This window comes from Hipposideros armiger, unplaced genomic scaffold (genome assembly GCF_001890085.2).
Source record: "Hipposideros armiger isolate ML-2016 unplaced genomic scaffold, ASM189008v1 scaffold_1004, whole genome shotgun sequence".
Taxonomy (NCBI): Eukaryota; Metazoa; Chordata; class Mammalia; order Chiroptera; family Hipposideridae; genus Hipposideros; species Hipposideros armiger.
In genome coordinates, this window is record NW_017732354.1 from 100361 (window position 1) to 122732 (window position 22372).

The 22372-nt window shown below is 46.8% G+C and overlaps 1 protein-coding gene across 5 annotated transcripts in view; it reads left to right on the forward strand.

Moving 5' to 3' along the window:
* LOC109375928 (zinc finger protein 430-like) overlaps positions 1-19322 on the forward strand; it is a 45307-nt gene extending 25985 nt beyond the window's left edge. For 2 of the 5 annotated variants that reach the window (XM_019631526.1, XM_019631527.1), the window contains one exon: positions 18305-19322. In XM_019631526.1, coding sequence (XP_019487071.1) covers positions 18305-18325 — 21 coding nt within the window. In that variant the 3' untranslated portion in view covers positions 18326-19322. Of the gene's footprint in view, positions 1-367; positions 712-8243; positions 8360-8896; positions 9475-18304 lie in introns of those variants that run through there. The other 3 variants (XR_002122669.1, XM_019631523.1, XM_019631524.1) reach the window with 3 other exon arrangements.
* The last annotated feature ends 3050 nt before the right edge of the window (positions 19323-22372 follow it).

The following is a 22372-nucleotide window of genomic DNA, read 5'->3' on the forward strand; positions in this document are numbered from 1 at the left end:
TTATTTACCTAAGTATATTATGATGTGAGCAAGTTTTCTCAAAGGTATTTGAAGGTAATATATTTCAAGGGTTGAATACAACAGATATCTTATAAATGCAATTCATAATAAATTTTCAAAAAGTTACTTTTTTTAAAGCAATACTTAGTGACCTTAAATGATCACACGCCTTAGTCCTTCACGTCTCATATCCCAGGTCTTCTGTTGAGACAGCATAGGGACTTTGGCTAGCGGTGGAGAAAATGCCAGATGGCCAGGACGAACCCAGGATATGCCAACCACAAGAATGCCAGGACCCCATCTCCCCGAAGCAAAAATGCAGAAGTTGCTGATTATTTTCTCTTTTCCATCTTTTACTTCCATACAGATTTCTAACCACTGTTCTGCATGTGCAGTTATTGAAGGTTTGACCACTCTACCACGTTTCTGTGGTGCCGATACTGACTGCTATATCATCTTGCCCCCAGAGTGGAGGGGTGAACATGGTTATGAGGCAACATAGCCGGTTAAGGATGCCTGCGTTTTTCAAATGGCCCGTTGTTTTCAAAGAGCTCACCTTTTCCTGGAAGCCCGTTTTGTTCCGAGCTTATAAAAGTAGCCAGGCAGAGCCAGTCCCCGAGTCAGTTTGGAGGACATTTCTTTCCTTTGTGCTGCCAACCTTGTGCTCAAGCATAAACTTAATAAAATGCTTCTGGAAAATTTTCGTGGGTTTCCCCTGGATTTCTGTCTTGGGGGAACCCAAGAACCCCAATGCTGGTAACAGTCTCCCTATGAAAATTTCTGGAACTGAGCCATGTTGAGCTTCGGCCTCCTTGGTGAATCGGAAATAGAAAAGGAAAGACTGTTCTGTTGGTGTCAGTATGAAATTGCCTATTCTACTCAGGGAGAGCTTTGTATTTCACATTCTAGTCTGTAATCCCTACAGTCAACTGCAGTTCTAGCCAAATTAAAGTGCTTACATTAATTCTAACTGCAGAAAGGTTCCTGGATCCCATCCCCTCCCCACATCTACCCCCTCACCGAGATCCTAGTTCCCTCTGAGTTGCTTTAGCTTTAGTAGCAGTACTTGCATGCAACCAGCAGGGAAAATCAGTTTTTGACATAAACCGTTTTCAACTTGTTGAGAGGAAAACATGTTAGTTACCAACACAAGTGACTCATACAACTCTAAGCTTTTACTTTAAAACTGTTACACATAGCTGAAAGGTTCACTGAGATGTCGGTCTGAGGCACATGTCCAAACCAAGCAGCTTTATTTGCCTGTCAGGGCTGAGCCTAAAAGTGGCATCAGCACCCCTGCAGGCGTCTGCAGAGGGTTTTATAGGGAAAGCGTTAGGGGAAGTAATCACAAGCATACATGAGCAGTTATAATTGCAGAACAGGTATTGCTGCAGAAATTTTCCATTGATCTTTACAGTCCTGCTACGTCGTCTTGTTTCTATCAGGAAACCTGGGGTCAGGTGCTTGTTATTTTTACCCAAAAGGATGTTGGCGTCTTCTCCAGCAGGATGTGGTGGGGAGGGGTTGCCTCATTCCCGGTGCCCTGGTTGCCAAGACCCACTCGGCTTCCAGTGGCCATCTGGTGCGTGCTAGACTGGTACCTAGAGGGTCCCTGAGTGGACTGGGTGAGAGATTGAGAGATGGAAGAAATTAAGTAAGAACGAAAGACATAGAGACAAAAGCTGGGATCAGGAGAGACATTCTGCCGCAGGTGGTGGAGAGAGTGCCACTGTTCATTGGATACATGTTGATTAAATAGAAAGCAACTTCTTTTGCAAAGGAAAATTCCCTTACAGCATAGGGGATTTTGGCAGGGGGATATTTAGGGAATGGAGGACCAATGTCCCTGACGTAAGAGTTTGGAAAGAGATAATCTTTTCGCAACAAGTTACATGATTACACAGCACAGACTAATGACATATTTTAAGTAAGGTTAAAGTGAGGCAAATAGAAACTGTCAGCAAGTCCATGGTGGAAAGTTCCAAAGTACATGAGTCCATAATTAGACAGTGACATCTGAGGGTCTGGAGGTTTCAGTTCAGGAACTTCTGCTTTTCCATGGCACAGGAGATGAGTTAAGCTGTTTCTCCAGCAGTCCCTCTTTTTGCTGTTCGGCTAACATGAAATTTTCCAGCTTTTTCTCAGCACACAGGACATGGGGGTCTGCAGCCCCCTGCCAGTCTCCACTTGCAACGAGCCTGCAGTCTCACTACTCTGAGACAGTTCCCAACATCTCCCCCTTTTTTATTTGTTTTAAAGAACCTTAAATTTGGTAGAATATTTCAATATATATTATTAACTACGGGTGACGGAGACTGCCTTCCTCTGTCGGGTGCGTCACTGACATTTGCCAAGGACGCAACCAGAGAGGGCGCCGTTGCATCAACCTCTCCTTCACTTTGGATGCATCTCTTAGTCCCCGCAGCTGGTCTGTGTCTGTAAATACTAGGAAGAGCCCTCTGTGGAGCCTTTAGCTGACTGGCAAGGGACAATGGCTAACATGGCCAGAAACATATAATGAGGGGTCTGTGGCTGGTTTTGGCACTGCTATATCTCCATAGCCTTTGTTGCTAACATTTTTACTTGACCCCAAGTCGGGGAATTTGCTGTTGTTTGGTCAGTGCAGTTGCTTGAGCCGATAGGTGGTCTCCTCTATACCGTCTGTCAATTCCTGTTGGTTCCCATGCCAGACTGCTGTAGTTTTTCGAAACACTAACAAAACCTCTACCCATGTAGGGTCATGAGGGATAGCTTAAAAAGGGTTATGGAGCAAGACACGGAAGTGAGTTATTGGCTTCAAAGTGTACAAAAGAGGGGAGTGGTGGGTTTGAGAGATAAAATTTGTGAGAGGGGGTCTTTTGACTTGTGTCCCGAGTTGTCATCGTGTATTTCTATTTAAACGTTGGCGATGAGCTTCTGTTTCCCGGGCCCGAAGAAGGGCCTTTATAATTGCCTTGTGGACCGAGACTAAGCACAGCACTAATAATAAGAAAACTACAATCCCTGACAGAGTCCAGGCAATAGCCTGGATGGTGGTTACTGGTTTAAACCTTTTGAAGGTGGTATAAATTTCATCGGCCAAACCTGATGGATCAATAATATCCAGCTCACTGTTTTGCATGGCAAGAATTATTTTATGGAGTTGGTCTAGATCAAGGCTAAGGTCCAAACTATTCCAAATACCCTGAGGTGATTGCTAATGTTTTCCTAATCCCATCTGTATCATGGAACCGATAACGGGTTACGCACACCCTTCAGTATCTTGCATGACATCTGAGGGTGAGTAGGAGGCGCATGGCCTCAACCTGTTTACCTATTTGTACAACAGCTTCTTCTAAAGCATGTACTCTTTTTTTTTAAGATTTTTATTGGGGAATTGGGGGGATGGGAACAGTGCTGGGGAATTGGGGGAAGGGGAACAGACAAGTTGCTGTCGTTTTTTTTTGTTCTTCAGTCTAGTTGTGGAGGATGTTGCTTCACTGGCCCAAGTTGGCATCATCATTGTGCTCTTCCCGGGTGAGGCAAATCAGTCGCCGGCTTCTGGACAGCCGCTCACTGCGGCTATTGGCCGCTCACGCTGGCTGCTGGCTACAGACGGTAGCCCATGGCAACCCACTGCCACAGGGGCTGCAGCCTCCGCCGTTGCTGGCAACTCACGGCAGCCTAGCTCCAGGTTGAGCTGTTGTTCTGCATCTTAGCTGTAGAGGGCAGTGTCACTGGCCCTCATATGTGGGATCCGAACTTGGCCCTCTGGCGTCCCAAGCCAGTTCTTAACCATCACGCCAGTTGGCCAGCCCTAAAGCATGTACTCTTAACTCAAGCTTAATATCTATGTCTTCTTGACTGCAAAGGGCTTCAGTGGTATTAGTTGCAAGCTGTTTAACATAATGTGCTGTTTTGACAGGGTTGGATAGGGATACAGTGGCTGTAATTGCAGTAGCTATAAGAGAAATGACTGCTGTGAGACTGGCTATGACAAGACTGACTGCCCACCGTCCTTTACCTAGACCTTTGTTTATGTTTCGGACGATCTGTAATCCTAGATCATCATACCAAGACCCTTTAGTAGTGGTGGGAAGTACAACATATGGAGGTTGGCGAAGAACTAGAATACCTCGCCCTTTGTCTTGTGGATCAACAGTTGACAAGAAATGTTATAGATAGACTGAGCTATACTAATTTGGAAGTTGCCAACCAATAATACTTCCGGGGCCTGTACACAGGCTGTGATGGCATACAATGTTGAAGAGTATTGGATATGGGCAAATTCATAATTAGAGTGTTTTATATGATCTGAAGCTGCCCACAATCTCCAAATGTCCTTTTGTATGACATTGGAGTCTGTGGTAAGGTTAGGGGCAACAAACTTTTCTGGTTTTGAAGATTGCATTCCTGAATTGGGGACTATTGAGAACCAATCATATATAGAATAGGTAGAATTTTGTATTTGAAGTTTGGATGGTAAGGAAGAAGTACACTCTGTCAATTGAACCTTTTTAGTGTCTGTTGTAGAAAGATCATTGGGACAAGGGGGAATAGGTGGGCAGTCCCCAGGGCCCATAGAGGTGACCCTACCCCCGACTGTCCCCATTAATGATAATCCAGAAAGGTATTGATAAAGCAATGAGTTCTGTCCGCCATTTGTCCTTAGGATCCAGCCTGTAAGGAGACATCTGGGGACAGGTATGTGAAAGGTACAAAGCGGAGGATCTTGGGCTAAGCCAGTATAGTTAAAAACAGCCCGTTGAGGCTGGATGTCCTGTACATTTCCCTCTAAAGGATATGATGTGTTGACCCAAACTTTGATTGATTTTTCGTTCCAGGTTGCGGGAACAACTGTTGGCGGATTAGGATAGTATGTCCAATATGTGTCCCCTTGGGCCAAACTTACCTGCCAAGACAAAGTTACCAGTATTGTAATCAAAAGTTTATTAGGTTTAACCTGATCCCAAGTCTGGATTGGGCTTTTCCTTGCCTTCTTTGACTGTTGATTTTTCTGTTCCACCCCCATGATGTTGCTTGACAAGGCCCCCTGGAAGCCCCTGAGGACTATCAGCATCCCTAGGGAAAACACAAACATGCCCTCTTCCCCATATGAAGACTGGATCTGGTCCTTGCCAAACACCTGTTAGGGGGTCCTTCCAGCAAACAAGGGCTTCTGCAGCAGGACTAGGATTCCAGAAATAGTCCGCTGCGGATTGGCCTTGATCATCCGTTTGCAAAAAATTTAAAGTAAACAGTGCGTGGTTTAATTGGTTGTGTACTGATTGCCCGTGTACTGAGTGTCCATAGTCTCCACCTTTTTGTTTTATTAATTGATTTTTGAGGGACCGATGGGCACGTTCAATAATTCCTTGACCTTGTGGGTTATATGGGATACCTGTGAGGTGGTGAATCTGAAATGTGCGACAAAAATTTTGAAAAGCCTTGCTGTTATAACCAGGGCTATTGTCAGTTTTAATGACCTTTGGGATGCCCATTGTGGCAAATGCCTGGAAGCAGTGACTGATGATGTGTTTTGTAGCTTCTCCGGCCCGTGCTATGGCAAACAGAAAACCTGACTTGGTGTCAATGATGGTGTGGACATTGGGAGTATTTTTGAAACTAGGCATGTGGGTGACATCCATCTGCCAAATGTGATTTGGAAGTAAACCTCGGGGGTTAACTCCCAGATGTGGCTCAGGAAGCAGGCTAGTATAGCCGGCGCGTTGCTTGACTATTTGTCTAGCCTGTTCCCGAGTAATCTTGAACTGGTGTCTAAGTGACTGTGCATTTTGATGATGGAGACTGTGAGACTGTGTGGCCCTTTGTATTGGATGTAGTGGTGTAGCAAAGAGAGCTTGAACTGAGGAAACCGGTAACTGTGCAGCTGCATCTGTGGCAGCATTGCCTGCAGACAGGGGACCTGGAAGGTCAGAGTGAGCTCTGATGTGACCTACATAGAGGGGTTGTTTTCTGGCTAAAATGGCTTGTTTCAATTGATGGAACATATGAAAGAGCTCTTCTGTAGTGGCAGAGCTAATATAAGCTGTCTCTATGGCCTTGCAGATGCTGAATACAAAATGGCTGTCCATATAGAGGTTAAAGGTTGATGGGAAAACTGTTGTAAAGCCCAGGTGACCGCAACAAGTTCTACCCTCTGGGCTGATTTGTGGCCTGTATGTTTAGTTAATGTCTGAGCAGGAGTATGGATAGCTGCTGTGCCATTACTGGAGCCATCAGTAAATACTGTAACAGCGCCTGAAATGGGTTGTCTCTTTAATACTGAAGGGAAAATAAAAGAAGCAGAATTTGCAAATTGCATGAGTTTATTAGCCAGATAATGACATTCAAGCTGACCAGGAAAATTGGCTAAGGCTACTTGCCACTCTGTGGAGTTGGCAGATAGCCAGGACTGCTGACTGTTGTTGTAAGGTATAATAATAGGCTGAGGCTCTTTTCCTAGGAGTTGGAGACAGTGCTGTCTGCCCCTTAATGATGAGGAATGTTACTAACTCAAAGTATGGCTGAAGATGTTTAGAATGAGTGCTGTTCAAGTGTAGCCATTCCAAAGGGCCAGCAGGTTGCCAAATGATACCCGTGGGAGTAGGGTTAGTATTACAGATGATGAGAGAAACCGGCTGTGAGTGGTCCACCCTAGTGACCTGAGCCTGTTGTAAAGCCTGTTCTATCCTGGTAAGAGCAACTTTTGCCTCAGGGGTAAGTGTCTGGGGGGACGATGGACTAGAATCCCCCTGGAGAATATTGAACAAAGGCTGTAAGTCTCCAGTAGTTAGTTTTAGAAAAGGCCTTACCCGATTAATATCTCCTAGGAGTTTTTGAAAATCATTAAGTTTTGAGATGACTAGTCCTAATTTGTATTTTTTGCAGTCTAACTTCTCATAGAGTAATTAGAGTCCCCATATAGGAAAATGGGGAAGTCTCCTGAACATTTTCTGGGGGAATACATAAACCAACTCTAGCAAGGCCATCTTTAAGCTCCCCAAATATCTGGTGGAGAAGCTCTTTGTTGGAATGGGAGACAAGAATATTGTCCAAATAATGGATAATGTAATCCTGAGGATAAAGTTGACAGATAGGCATGATGGCTTGGCTGACAAAAGCTTGGCAAATTGTTGGACTGTTTGTCATGTCATGACGGAGAATTCGCCACTGAAAACGTTGCATTGGTTCCCTAAAGTTTACTGAGGGAAGACTAAATGCAAAATGTTTTTTGTCCTCTGGATGAAGGGGGATGGTAAAGAAACAGTCCTTCAAATCTATTATAATTAAATGATGATCTACCAGGATGGCAATGGGCGAGGGAAGCCCAGGCTGTAGGCTCCCCATGACCTCCATAACAGCATTAACTGCTCGGTGGTCCTGTAATAGCCTCCATTTTCCTGATTTTTTCTTTATGAAAAATATGAGAGTTTTCCATGGGCTGGTGGATGGCTCTATATGTCCAGCAGCAAGTTGCTTTTGGACTAATTTTGTGGCTGCCTGAAGTTTCTCCTGAGTAAGGGGCCATCGATCAACCCACACTGGCATGTCTGTAAGCCATTTGATCTTAATTAAGTTAGAGTGGGTTGCAGGAACTACCAAGGACCCCTAGGGTAAATCCTGATACCCTAGTCCAGATCTGTCATTATTGGGGGTATTTTGTACGGGTTCAAGCCTGCCCTGTCCTAGGGCTCCCAATCCCTGGCCTGGGACATATCCCTGATTAAACATGATACTGGTGACTGAAGCACTGGGCTGAAAAGCATAACTGACATTTGGCTTAGGATGTCCCATCCCCAGAAGTTGACTGGGAGACCCTCAAGGACATATGGAGAGAAAGTCCCAGAGTGCCCATCCAAACCTTTCCAGGTGAATACTTTAGAGCTCTGTAAGGGCCCTCTTGCTATGCCTATGTCTTGGAGGTTGGTTAAAGACTCCTGTGTCAGCCAGGAGAATGGCCAGTGTTGTTGGGAAATTACAGATACATCTGCTCCTGTATCAATGAGACCCTGGGAGGATTTGCCATCTATGATTAAATTAAGGGTGGGACGCTCTTGTCCAACCCATTGGACCCAGGACACATTGGAGGACCAGAAGCTCTGGGAATCTCGTGCCTGTTGAGAGCCAGTTCCTCCTGCAGCCACAGTGGGAATGAGTATTATTTGAGCTATTCTGTCTGTGGGGAGTACCTGAATAATATTTTGTGGCGTGCCAGCCATGATCTTAATTTACCCGGTAAAGTCAGAGTCTATGTCTTTCAGGAAAGACCTGAAGTCCTTTCATGGTCCAACTACTCCGGCTGAGAAGAAGCCCCACCGTGTTAGGTGGCAATGGGCCATAAATTCCAGTGGGGATGGCCTGAGGACCCATATCTGGGGTTAGTATGACCTTGGTGGAGGGATTGAGGTCCAGTCCTGCGCTCCCAGGGGTGCCGCAGTATAATTGTTATATGGTGCACCATGTTGGCTGTTTATGATTGCCGGTGGGGCTGGTAGTGCCCTCATTATTTGGTGGGGCCGGGGCTGGCTCTGCATGGGGTTTCCCGAAATGGGCTGCCCAAGGATATTAAATTCAGACCTACATTCATTAGCCCAATGCTTCCCATGCTTGCATCTGGGCCAGATCCCAGGAACACAACCCAGCAGACTGAGATGTCCGGCTGCCAGAGGCCTTCCCCGGGGAGCTTTAGGACATTCCCTAGCAAAGTGACCTGTTGGCCCACAAGAGTAGCAATTGCCCTCAATGTGGTTTCTTTCTCTCTTTTGTTGGAGCCTTCCCTAAGAAGATGGCAGGTCTAAAGCCTTCTGCAGCACCACGGCAAGGGTACTGCCTTGGATATAAGATGGCCCTACATTGGCACATAGGCGAATAAAATCTGACTAGTCTCCTTTCTTTTTATGTGATTGCCTTACAGGTGGAATTTCCAGTTTCAAAGGCTAATTGTTTTGCAAGAATCTGTCCAGCCCCTGCATCACTGACAAGCTGATTTATGGCCTTTAGGAGTCTAGAGCCGAAATCCTGATGTGGTTCATCAGGGCCTTGTCTAACACTAGATAATTCCTCAGTCTTGGCCCCAGTCGTGGGGAGAGCTTTCCAGGCCTTAGTACCACAGAGACTGACTTGTTGGTAAGCCTGTAAAGGATAAGCTATCTGATCTCTCGAGTTACTAAAAAGCCCTTCACCCTTGAGCATGTCAGCCATGATGGGGACCTGATGAGCAGCATTGCATTCTGCTAGTTGATGGCACTGGTCTGCAAACTCAGATTTCCATAGTAAATAATCTCCTCCACTCAAAGATGCGTTACTTAACATTTGCCAATCATAAGGTGTAAATTGAACTTTGGAGAAAGTGTCAAACAAAAACAGCGTAAAAGGTGCTGTTGGCTCATACTGGGAGACCACTGTTTTTAACTCTTTGAGCGTCTTAAAAGGGAGAGGGGTATGTTCCCTATGTACCTGTCCTGGGTTATTGGGATTGGGGCATTTACTATAGGAAAGCAAAGCTGTTGGAAATCCTCTACATCCTCGCACTCCTCTATGGCCTGTCGGATCCCCCGGGTGAGGCTGGACTCCGGGAGCATGCCCTTCGAGCTTGAGGTGTCTATGGGCAGCTGCCGAGAAGGCAGTGGGTGTGGGGGAGGGACCTTCCGTGGTGCTGAAAGTTCCTGTATGGGCTTAGGCTGATGACTGCCCAAAGCAGCAAGAGCTGGTGCCACACCCGTGGATAGATTAGGACCCTCCTCCTCATCCTCATCAAAGGAATCCTCCCTTTTACGATTATACCATTGTTCCTCCCTCGCCAGCTCCTAAGAGTACTCAGGTGGCAAGGGTTCACCCCAAGGCCCTTTATTATTTTCCTTCTCTCTGCCCTGGGGCATTGAATTTTCATGTTCCTCAAGAGTGGCTCTTGGGCCGGCCGAGTGGCGCAATGGTTAAGAACTCGCTTGGGATGCCAGAGGGCCCCGGTTCGGATCCCACATATGAGGGCCAGTGAACACTGCCCTCCACAGCTAAGATGCTGAACAACAGCTCAACCTGGAGCTGGGCTGCCGTGAGTGTCGCTGGCGATGGCGTAGGCTGCAGCCCCTGTGGCAGTGGGTTGCCATGGGCTACCGTGTGTAGCCAGCAGCCAGCGTGAGCGACCAGCCGCCACAGTGAGCCACTGTCCAGAAGCCGGCAACTGATGTGCCTTTCCAGGGAAGAGCGCAATGATGGTGCCAACTTGGGCAAGTGAAGCAACGTCCTCCACAACTAGACTGAAGAACAAAACGACAGCAACTTTTCTGTTCCCCTTCCCCAATCCCCCAGCACTGTTCCCATCCCCCCAATTCCCCAATAAAAATCTTTAAAAAAAAAAAAAAGAGTGGCTCTTAGCTTTTCTGCTACCATTTGAGGCTGTCCTTCAGGGAGGCACGAGTCCTCTGGCCTGGCATCGAGACTGTCTCTAACCAGTCCCCAAATAGTAAATGTCTCTATGGGAATGTTTTCTGGTCCATCGGCAGTGTGGAGTTCACGTAGCTGTTCTCCAACCCTGTCCCATGTTGTGGGATTGATGGTGCCTTCCTCAGGAAACCAAAGACAGACGTCCTGTACATAATTAAGAAACTTTTCTAACTGAAGCGTAGTAATGCGGCTTCCATGAGTGCAAAGCATATCTTCAAGCATTTGCGTGTAAAGCTGATGGTCTTTTGACCCTGACTGTCCCATGATTTTGTCCTACCTTAATCTATTTTTACTTGTTTTTTCTAAATTTCTATTAAGTATTTTACCCCACTTAAATCCTAGTGTTAGTAGAGATAAGGAAAGACGAAGTTTTCACTCACTCAAAATCACTCAGATGCTTGTCTGGCCACGCCCCTCGCGGGACTGAGTTTGTCTTGGCTAAGGCTCACCGGTATAAACCCCCGGCCAGGTGGACAAATGGCCGGAGACAAAAGCCTAATTCCTGTTATGCCATATAACAAATTACGGAATCACAGAGTAGAGCCCAACACAGATTCCATAGCAGAAGCTGTGGAACCGCAAGCAATCACTCACACATTTACACTCTTTCACACAAGGGTTTTGTTAGTTCCCCATTTACTCCATTAGTTCCCAAATTACTTAACCTATTTTTCTTATCTAAATTTCCATAAATTCCTTTTTCTTACTTAAACTATTACTATTTACATTTGTGACTGTCCCATGTTTTACTCCTGACAAGCCTGTCCAGATTGATTGGTGAACGAAGCGATCAGTTCCATCTCACACGACAAACTACCCTGATTATATATTTACAAAATTTTGCTCCCTTACCTCATCTTGTCGCGGTGCACACCGACTTCCCGAAGGGAGTCTCCTCACGTTAAGTTTTCGTTCATTCCGTCCTCAGGCCCCATGTTGGGCGCCACCTGCCGAGACGCCCTTGGATTCCAGTGGCCACCTGGTGCGCACTAGCCAGGTACCTAGAGGGTCCCTGAGTGGACTGGGTGAGAGATTGAGAGATGGAAGAAATTAAGTAAGAACGAAAGACATAGAGACAAAAGCTGGGATCAGGAGAGACATTCTGCCGCAGGTGGTGGAGAGAGTGCCACTGTTCATTGGATACATGTTGATTAAATAGAAAGCAACTTCTTTTGCAAAGGAAAATTCCCTTACAGCATAGGGGATTTTGGCAGGGGGATATTTAGGGAATGGAGGACCAATGTCCCTGACGTAAGAGTTTGGAAAGAGATAATCTTTTCGCAACAAGTTACATGATTACACAGCACAGACTAATGACATATTTTAAGTAAGGTTAAAGTGAGGCAAATAGAAACTGTCAGCAAGTCCATGGTGGAAAGTTCCAAAGTACATGAGTCCATAATTAGACAGTGACATCTGAGGGTCTGGAGGTTTCAGTTCAGGAACTTCTGCTTTTCCATGGCACAGGAGATGAGTTAAGCTGTTTCTCCAGCAGTCCCTCTTTTTGCTGTTCAGCTAACATGAAATTTTCCAGCTTTTTCTCAGCATACAGGACATGGGGGTCTGCAGCCACCTGCCATTCTCCACTTGCAGTCTCATTACTCAGACGGCTCCCAACACCTGATGACCCGTAACATTCCAGTTTTTGTTTGCTATAATTGTTAAGGAAAGGGGGCCCAGTGTCTTTCTTCTGGAGCTACTTCCTTCTGTGAGAGAACGACTTCAGGGCTATGGTGAAAGCTGGGTGTAGGGAATCATTGAGCCCGGAGGACAGGCACTGATAGAAGCAGCATGTCTTTCACTGTATCATTGGTGAAGGCCTGAGGCAGTCCTGGAGAAAGCGAATTAAGAGGCATAACAGGCAGGGGTCAAATGCTAAGGTTAAAAACAGAAAGGTTAGAGGTCCAATTAAAGGGAGGAGCCAGAAGGCCCAATTGGTGGTCAGCCAAGAGCCCCACTGGGTTTGTCTCCCTCGGATTCTTTGTGTGCAGTCTCTGAGTTTTTGTGCTGCATCTCTAATCCAGACTGATTGAGATAAAAGCAGCATTGTTCATCAGGAAACAGGCAAAGTCTTCCTCTTCCCGCAGTTAGGAGGTCTAATCCTCACCTATTTTGGAGTGTGACCGCAGCCAGGGAGTCAATTTGGTCCTGGAGATTGACTAGGATATGTGCAATCTCATCGAGGGAGTTTTGGAGGTCTTCCGATAGGGCCTGAAAGTAAAAAAGGGAAGCTCTCAGGCCTCCTGCCCCAAGGCTCACCCCTGTGGTTACTCCTAGGGCAGCTAAAAGTGGGATCACCTGGACTGCCCACTTCTGTCTAACCCTTGGGTCCTTGGGATCAGGAAGGGGAGATTTGGGGAAGCCAGCTCAATATTGGGAGTGAGGTATACTAGGGTACAGGTCCCTGTCCAGTTGGTGGGTAGGCAGAGATAGGTATTGGTCCTGCACAGGAAGAAGGCTCCCATTTTGGGTAGCAGGCTGATATGTGTATGGGAAAGGTAAAGAAGAGGATATTTTGTGCCAGACGTTGGTTCAGCACTCCAAATACTGAGGGAGGAAGAGAAGGAAGCCCCTATCAGTGGGGACAGGTGGGTAGTAGAGGTTCTTTTGCACTTGAGTGAGGTCGGGGGTTTCCAAGGGATGAGAGTAAGTGAAGGATATGAGCAATTCAGGGAGGAAGCCTGTACTGATGGAGGCTCCGTGAACCGTACTGGTTGTTTGAAGAGGCCATTGGCCTGGGGAGAGGTCTGATAGTCTACTCTCTGGTTTTGCCTATCTTTGGGATGGTGGGTTGTAACAGTGAGGTTGCATTGGTCCCATGGGATCTGTCCAATAGGAACTTGGCCATTGGATCTGGTAAAGCAGAGTGGAGCCTTAGAGATTAAGGGGGTATCATGGGTAACTGATCCATGAGCTGGCGGGGTTGTTGGGTCCTGGGTTTTGAAGGTATTTCTGAAATAGAAGGGAGGCCCTGTTGGCCGCTGCAGTGGGATAGTCACCAATGAGGGTATCAGCTTGTTCAAAGAAGGTGGCACCCTTCTGGACTGTGAATGTCAGTCGGGTGGTGAGCCCAGAGGTTATGGCTAGAGGAATGGGCAGAGCAGTGTAGGCCGAAGAGGAGAGAGAGAGACATGCCCAGCAGTTAGAGGCTAGGGAAGAATTGGCGGAGTACAGTAAGGACTGAGTGAGATTGAGAGTCTGCTTTAGGTGGGTGGCCATGAGGAGGGCTAAGAGAGGCCGTTCCCCACTTCCAGGAATCAGGGAAAGCCAGAAAATTATGAATCCGAATTGGAGGAAGGGAGGATGTTGTGTAGGCCTTGTCCCTGAGTGACGTCCCCATAAGGTGATATCCCCATATTAGGTGACTGATTAAGTCCCATGGGTAATTAAATTCACCCTGAAGATGTGCAATGAAGAGCTGTACAAGAACTTGGTGACAAAGGTTAAGGGGGATGGTAGAGAGTACCTCTAGGATCTGATAGGAGACAGGTATGGGGAAGCTGTCGGGCCAGGGTCCTTGGTACCCAATATAAGGGCAGTGGGAGAAAAGAGGGCCCTGGGAAGTCTGACATGGACACAGGTTACCACTCATAGGGCTGTTTCTTCAGGGATGGTGGTGAGTCAGACTTTGGTCAGCCCCAGGAGAGTACTGGAGTGTCTCGGCGATCGGTCCTTGTGGTGGGATTCTGGATGGGGGACTTTGGTCCGGTTTCAGTTTTTTTCAACCTTTTGTGTTAGGAGGGGTAAGATCTCTAATGAGAGTGGCTCGATCTGCCATGATGGCCCTCTGGGTGGGGGAGAGCTGAGTTCCTAAGTAGGTGATGGTCGGAGTGGACAGCTGGGCCTTGGTTGAAGATACCTGATATCTTTTAGAAGCTAGGAAATTTAGTAAGGAGGTGGTGTGTCAGAGGGATAGGGTGTGTGATGGACTACAGAGAAGTAGATTATCTACCTATTGTAGAACTGTACTGGGGTTAGATCAAGGGAGACCAGATCTGAGGCAAGTGTCAGGCCAAAGAAGTGAGGACTGTCACAGAAACCTTGTGGGAGGACTGTCCAAGTAAGCTGTCTGGATTGTAGGGTATCTGGGTCTGTCCAAGTGAATGCGAAAAGGTCTTGAGAGTCTGGATGGAGGAAGATGGTGAAGAATGCATCCTTGAGGTCTATAACTGAGTGAAAATATAAAAGGTGAAATGAGTGGTAGTAAAAGGGATGAGAGATAGGAGAGTATGTAGGTTGGGTACTACAGGGTGAATGGGAAGTAGCGTGGAGTTGATGACTTGGAGGTCCTGGACCAACCTACATGTCTCATGGGCTGTCAACCGGCAGGATGGGGGTATTGTATGGAGAGTGGGTTGGTCTCAGGAGACCCTGGGTAAGGAGTTTGTCAATAATGGGTTTAAGTCCCTTTTGATGGGGGAGGTAAATGGGGTATTGTGACTGGTTTGGGAATTTAGAGGGGTCGCGGAGCAGAATCCTTATGGGAGGATGATGTTTGACAACAGAAGGAGTCGAGGTATCCCAAACGACAGGGTTGACTTCTGAAGGGGGCAAAGGAGATTGGAATGGAGATGAGGAGATGGTGGGATCGAGGAGGAGGAGTAAGCCTGGCTCTGGGTTTGAGTGAGGCCTTAAATTTGGAAAGGATGTCCCTTCCTAGTATAGGAGTAGGACATTGGAGAAGGATCAGGAAGGAGTGTGAAAATAGAATGTTAAAAAGGGTGCATGATAGTAAGGGGGTTGAGAGAGGCTGAGATATTAGGTCATCGATGCCCACAACAGAGACCTGGGAGGGGTGTGTGGGGCCCGAAATTTCAGGCAGGGCAGAAAAGGTGGCCCCTGCATCAATTAAAAAGGAGATCGGCTTACCTGCCACTAGAAGAGTTACCCTAGGCTCCGAGGTGGTGATGGAAGATGGGGCTGAGGGCCCTGGGCACTGTCAGTCTTCAGCGGCGAGGCCAAGTAAGCTCGGCAGGGCAGATGAGACTCGACGTCTGCAGGGGGAAGGGAAGCATCTCTTCCCTGGGAAGGACAACTAACCTTTCAATGTCCCCTGTTTCTGCAGAAGGGACAAGGCCCTGGCGGGGGCTGCAGACTGGGGCAAGTTCGTGCCCAGTGACCATCTTTGCTGTACTTGAAACATGGTTGGAGGGAGCCTTCTGTGGGCCGCTTAGTGACGGACCTTGTGCCCTGTTTCGAGTTGCCTTGTGGTCAGAGCCTCTGATAGCCGCTGTCAGCAGCTGATATTTGACCTGATCTCGGCAGGCCTTTTCTAGTTTTTCCTGTTCCTCCTGATTGTTAAAGACCTTGAAGGCCAGGGCTAAAAGATCCTGTTGTGGGGTTTGAGGGCCCTTCTCAGCCTTTTAGAGTTTTTTCTGGATATCTGGGGCAGATTGTGAGATATTTGAATTCCTTAATGTAGGTGTCAGGGTTGGAGGAGAAGGAGCCCAGGTGATTCTCTATCTGAGAGAGATCAGACAGGGAAGAGGGGACATGGACCCCGATGATTCCCTCAGCCCCAGCAACCTCCCTCAAGGGAAGAAGGGGAGCCGGGTGTGCCCGAGACCGAGTGAAGGGAGGAGAAGGGAGGTCCATAGAAGAGGTTGGACCGGTGTAGGGACTTGGGATTGAGGGCCCAGAGGCCTCTGGGTCAGAGGCTTCAGGTGATGAGAGGGAGAGGGGAGAATGAGGAGCATATTGGAGGAGTTGCCGGAGGGGAGGGATGGTCAGCCAGATCAAAGGCTGAGGTGTAGTGCTCAGAGGGAAGAGGGGGCTTTGAGTGGGCAAGGAGGATTTGGAAAGTGGAGCAGGACTGACAGAGAGAAGGTCGCGAGTGGAGAGCGAAGAAGGCCTGGACATAGTGGATCTCAGAGCATTTTGCACTGCGGTGGCAGAAATTACCCAAATCGCGGAGTGTTAAAATCGAAAGTGCTATTTTCCGGCCACTGAGACTGATTATCCAATTATATTGAGGCCCAGCCGTAGAAAATTAGGCACTTGGGCCGGATTTCACTCCGCAAACCGAGGGCATCAAGGTTTCTCAAAAGACATCCCAATGGAGTGGATTTAGGAGGGAGAGAAGGGCCGGCACCCATGGTGTTGGGAGTGAGGTGACAAAGAGCCGCAAAGATGATCGCGAAGGGCGAAGGCGTTTCTGTCGCCAACGAGACCATCAACGAGAAACGAGTGACTGACCCCCAAAGTGGGCATCCCCAAATTGGGGGAGCTGAGGTTCAAAGGACTGAGGAGGTGCCCCCTGGCCTAGTGCTAGGACTTTGAGCCAACGTGAGAGGAAGAGGAACCGAGAAACTAGAGTCGGCAAAGTTGTCACTCACCCCAAGTGGATGTCTCTCGGAGGAATTGAGAGAGTGTCTCCTTGACAGGCTCGAGAGGGGGAGAGTCCCGGGCATGGATCAAGCCTGCAGGGGAAAAGGAAGTGCGATCCAAGCGCAGTCCGGGAGTCGTATCCCGCTCCAGGTTTTGGCACCAAAATGGAAAGTTCGCCAAGGAGTCAAAGCCTGAGGCACATGTCCAAACCAAGCAGCTTTATTTGCCTGTCGGGGCTGAGCCTAAAACTGGCATCAGCACCCCTGCAGGGTCTGGGGGGGGGGAGGGGGTTGCGGGGGTTTATAGGGTAATCAATAAGGGAAGTAATTGCAAGCTTACATGAGTAGTTATAATTGCAGAACAGGTATTGCTGCAGAAATTCTTCGTTGACCTTTACAGTTCTGCTATGTCTTGTTTCTATCAGGAACCCTGTGGTCAGGTACTCCTTATTTTATCCAAGAAGATGTCTGGCAGCTTCTTCATGTGTGTGTGTGTGGTGGGGGGGTTGCCTCATTCCAGATGCCCCTGGTGATCCCTAACAATAGCAACTTAAAATGGGCAGGCAGCAACTTTCCTGCAGCACACACTAAAGACAGCAGGAAAAGAAACCTTCGTTGCTAAGCAACGAAGCCCAGGCCGGGTCCCAGCCATTCCTTCATCCCACTCTCTTTTCCCTTCCTTGCAGTCCAGGCTCAGACCAGGTATCTTACCGGCCATGCCCCCTGCAACACAAGACCCATCCTGGCCCCACCCTCTTGCCAGTTTCCTTTTGCTTCCTCCCTGTCATCACCCATGTACCTCTCTAACCAGGGGTCGGGCCCCCTTACCTCAGGCTCCGCCCAAGCCTTATTCCCACTTTGCCCAACTTTGGGTCTGCGGCCATTTCTTAAGACTGTGAAGCGGATAGATGAGAGTGATGGTCACCCTACCGAGGCTGAGTATCCGACTCTCTAGTCTAAAGCTGCGTTTCACAACCCCCATCTTCATACATGGGTCTGGAGTCGCTATGGACCTTGAAGTCCCCACAACAGCCCCTCCCCTCTGTAAATTGAAGCTTCGCCCTGGGAGCCAGGGCGCCTCCCTTGGGGATTGAAAGGCCTCCAAGGCTGCTTCCTGCCCGCCGGCTTTTCTGTCTTCTGACCTCAAAGATTCCCTTTTCACATCATTTTCCTTCTTAAAACTCTTTACTCACCTCTCCCCTCCCCCAACAGCGCCATTCAAGTATTCCATGAGGTGGATTTGTAACCGAATGTGAACTTCATGTCTTTTGCATTTATTCTGCCTTAATCCAAGCTAGCTTTGTTTATCCTGGTAGAACTGAACTCACTTGCATTCTTTCCCCAGATCCTCCTGCCTGCTCCTATATTGTATGTATGCTCCTTTTAATCAATCATTCAGCCCTCAGGACATTGGGTTCTGGTTAATAACAAATTCACTTAAATATGAACCTTCAGGCCTATCAACCCTGACTAGGATATAATAATGAAACCTCAAACGATGAGTAAGCATTTAATACAACAAAGCTAACACCTTGGCCTCAATTGTGTTTCAGCTCTGGATTCATGAAAGCTGACCCTTGGCCCGTGAACCACATCCCCTGAAACTAGAGGACACAATGCCATGACTGACACCAGGACCTGAAGCCATGATCATTTGCTCCCTGCCTTAGCCCAGACCTGTCAGTAGAGGCCCCAGGCCCCAGCCGCTGCTCCCATAGCAACCATGATTGATTTTTTAACTTATATTAATCCCTTGGGTACCAATTTATTGAAAAAAATTTTGCATATGGAACAGATTTAGTTTATTGGTTCTTGGAGTAATATGTAAAAGCAGATTTTATGTAAAAATTCATTTATTTCTAAAAAGTCAGTGACATACATAATATTGAAATGACTTCAGGTAATTAGATTGCAAAACAAAATAAATAAGAAAAATAAAACTAAAACAAATTCAAGGTATAACAAAAAGCAAATCACTAATAGTTATGAAGAATATGGTATTTTTCAACGCAAGTAGGTAAATGCAGTGGCACTTGGCATTGTTTGCACTGCCAGATAGCCTCTTTCCTAATTTTATGTTTATAAAAAACACGGCACCTTTTTATAGGGTGTTGCTTGGACTCAGTTGATGGAATATTCTCGGGAAAGTGTGCCCAAATTTTCTCCTGCAAACAAAAAGGTGTTGTCACATCCTACATGGCAAAGGCAATGGGAATCGAGAGGGGTGACGCAGAGTTAAAGAGCACAAGAGACAGACATAAGGCTAAAGTGGGACCAGGGGGCATCAGCCTCATGGACTGAGCCCCTAATCGGGTCGTCACATGGCTTTTATTGAGAAAATTTCAAGGAAGTGAAACTGCATTACTCAAAGACCCGTGTGCTACGTGCCTTAAGGCTGTTTTCCATTAACCAGCTCCCATTGTATTCCAACATGTACTATGCCTTCATACAGCCTGCACAGCCCCCAGGACAGCGTTACTCTACCGCCTCCTTCCAAATAAGGGAGATGACCGATATCATTCCACCGGGTCTCAGTCATTCTGAGACACTTCCTCAGGACCTTTTGGGTCAGGAGTTTGGGGGGGGGGCAGTTGTGGACGTGGCTGTAAGGCAACATCTCCCCCTTTCTGTTTTTGTAGAAGGAGAAACACGGACTTGGCAGTTTCTTCATCTATGGCCCGCCGGAGGGCTTGTTGTCCACGCCGGAGGACTAGACAAAATAGAAATAGAATGATTAATAGGAGTGCAAAAGCACCAGCAAAACCTCCACTGAGGTTTTTCACCCATGTGAGTGGGTTCAGAGTAGACAATCCTTCCACAGCCACAGAAAGGGCATTCTCTCCCGGGAGGAGCTGGAGATTAGCAGATGACATCTGATCCACTTCTTGTTGCAACTGCAGAATATCTACAGTCAGATTGGGCACATGTCCCAAAAGATGAGCTCTTACCTCAGACCATGGGGTATGTGTCTGGTTGTACGAAAAAGGAGTTACACAGTAAGTGGAGATATTCCAATCACACTTTAAAGTAATCATAGTCCAGAGACTTTCCAATTGATCTCCAAGAGAAACAACAGTTGTTTCTAAATCAGCCAGCCATATGCTGATGTCTTAATCAATTCTCAATTGCTGATTCCAAGTTTTACTTGCATTTTCATGCCATTGTTGTACATATTGAATAGTCTGCACTGTCTGGTGAAGAGCCACTCCAGAGATAGCAGCAACAGTGGTTATAGCTATTATACCCATTATTGCTTCTATTAAAAGGCCAATAAACCTTTTGGTTCTATGTAAGATCTTATGAAGGATTTGTAAAATAATATGAACAGTTGGGGAACCTTCCCATACCCTCGAGGCTTGAACAGGAAGCCATAGTCCACGTCTTCACCTGAGTATCATAATCTGGTTGTGGGAAGTCCCAAAATTAGAGGAATTAAGGCAGGTATATAAACGACATTGAGGGCATTCAACCAATTTTGCAGTTTGATTAACAGTAAATTTTCCTGTCAAGAAAACAAAAGGATTTTTAAGGCAAACTTGTAGATATAGATTTTCTGTTTTTTCAAACCAGAAAGTGAAATTTTTATTGGTATTTTTAGTAAGATTTCTTTTCCATATTTTATTAGGTCCAATACTTAAAGCTATTTTCCATAAAGTCCTTTGAAAGGGATCCCGAATGGGTCTAATTATCCTTAATTGAGGTGGGGCTAGAGCCCCTTCCAAAAAATAGAAATGTTAAATGGAGATTCAAAATTTCCAGGGAAACCATATTCAGCTATCTGTTTCCTTAATTGCTGAGGTTCTGAACATTTTTTACGGGAACAGGCATGAATGGCAGTCCCAAAGGGACCTCAATCTACTATAGTTTCATAAGAATTATTAATTATTACTCTATCCATACTTCCACGACATTCCTCCCAATGAATTCGAGATTGATTCTTGTCCCAGTGATTTATTAAAGGACAAGTAGGGATTGGAGGAGGGAAGCTATGGGTGCTAATTTGCTGAGTAACAAAGCCTTTTCCTGTTATCATAAACAATTCTTTAAAAGTGTCATTCTCCTTTCCACTGGGAATAGCCCAGGCTTGATCCGAAAGAGAGAGACACGGAGGAACAGAGCCAATACAAATAGGGGTATGTAAATAACCTAGAGAGGAATGGCCAGATAAAGTAAAATTTTGCCCTTCCTCCTCTGGAAACTCTGGTCCTATAGGATCTTCAGGTCCAGGGAACCAGGAGATATCGTTAAGATAAATCAGAGGAGGATCATCATTCCAAGTTACAGGAGTTAGCAAAGGAGGATTGGGTATGTAAGCTCAATAAGTAAAATTATCGGCGTCAATACCGACTGGAAAACAACTTACAATAGTAAGAACTGCCATCATAGATAATAGCATGTTGGCTTCTATTTTGGAACATTTTCTTCTAACAGCCGATGCTCAGCTGCTAGAGCCAGCCTTTTCAGTTGACCCCAAGTAGGTAGAGGAGCACTCCTTGTTCGTGGAGCAATTACACAAAAAGCTGAAGGAGCTGTTGGCCTCAGGTGGGCTGGTTGAAATGAGAGATTAGACATCTCAATCATCAGAGGTATAGAGGGTCAAGTATCCTCCACTACAGTCTATTAGGAGGCCAATCATATCTTGCAATCTTTGGCCATATTGGCTTTCTTTTCTTGGGTGTGTCACTCATGGTAAGGTTTGACACACCGGCCAGGTACCCACAAAGGACGTTCTTCAGCGCCTGGAGAAATACAAGCAAAACCTCGTCCCCATGTCAATAGAGTCCCTAAATTCCATTGATTGGTTTGCATATCTTTCCACCATATGGGAACATTTTCTAATTTTCTCAGGCTGTTATTAAAATGTCTTTCACCTGCAGTTCGCCCAAGGTGTGGGTCTTGAACCAGATGAATTCAAAAAATTTAAAGTGAACATGGCTTTTGCTAATTGCACCTGAGGAGTTTATTTCATGTCTCCCCCTTTCTGTTTTTGTAGTTGTTTCTTTAAGGTTGAATTAGCACGTTCTACAATGGCTTGGCCCTGTGGGTTGTAAGGAATCCCAGGAGTATGGGCAATTCTCCAAGTAGCGCAGAAATTGGCAAACTTAGAACTGATGTAAGCAGGCCCGTTGTCTGTTTTAATAGTTTTTGGAAGGCCCATAATAGAAAAGCAAGTTAATAAATGACGACAAGAATGAGCTGTGGTCTCACCAGCCTGAGCGGTCACCACAAGAAAGCCAGAGGCAGTATCAATAGTGACATGTACATACGATCATTTTCCAAAGGAAGGAACATGAGTCACATCCATTTGCCAAATATCATTAGGGTTAAGACCTCAAGGGTTTACTCCTTCAGGACATTCCTATGGAGCATTAAGAATTTGACAGGTTGGAGCCGGCCGAGTGGTGCGATGGTTAAGAACTCGCTTGGGATGCCAGAGGTCCCCGGTTCGGATCCCACATATGAGGGCCAGTGACACTGCCCTCTGCAACTAAGATGCTGAACAACAGCTCAACCTGGAGCTGGGCTGCTGTGGGTCGCCGGCGACGGCGTGGGCTGCAGCCCCTGTGGCAGTGGGTTGCCATGGGCTCCCGTCTGTAGCCAGCAGCCAGCGTGAGCGGCCA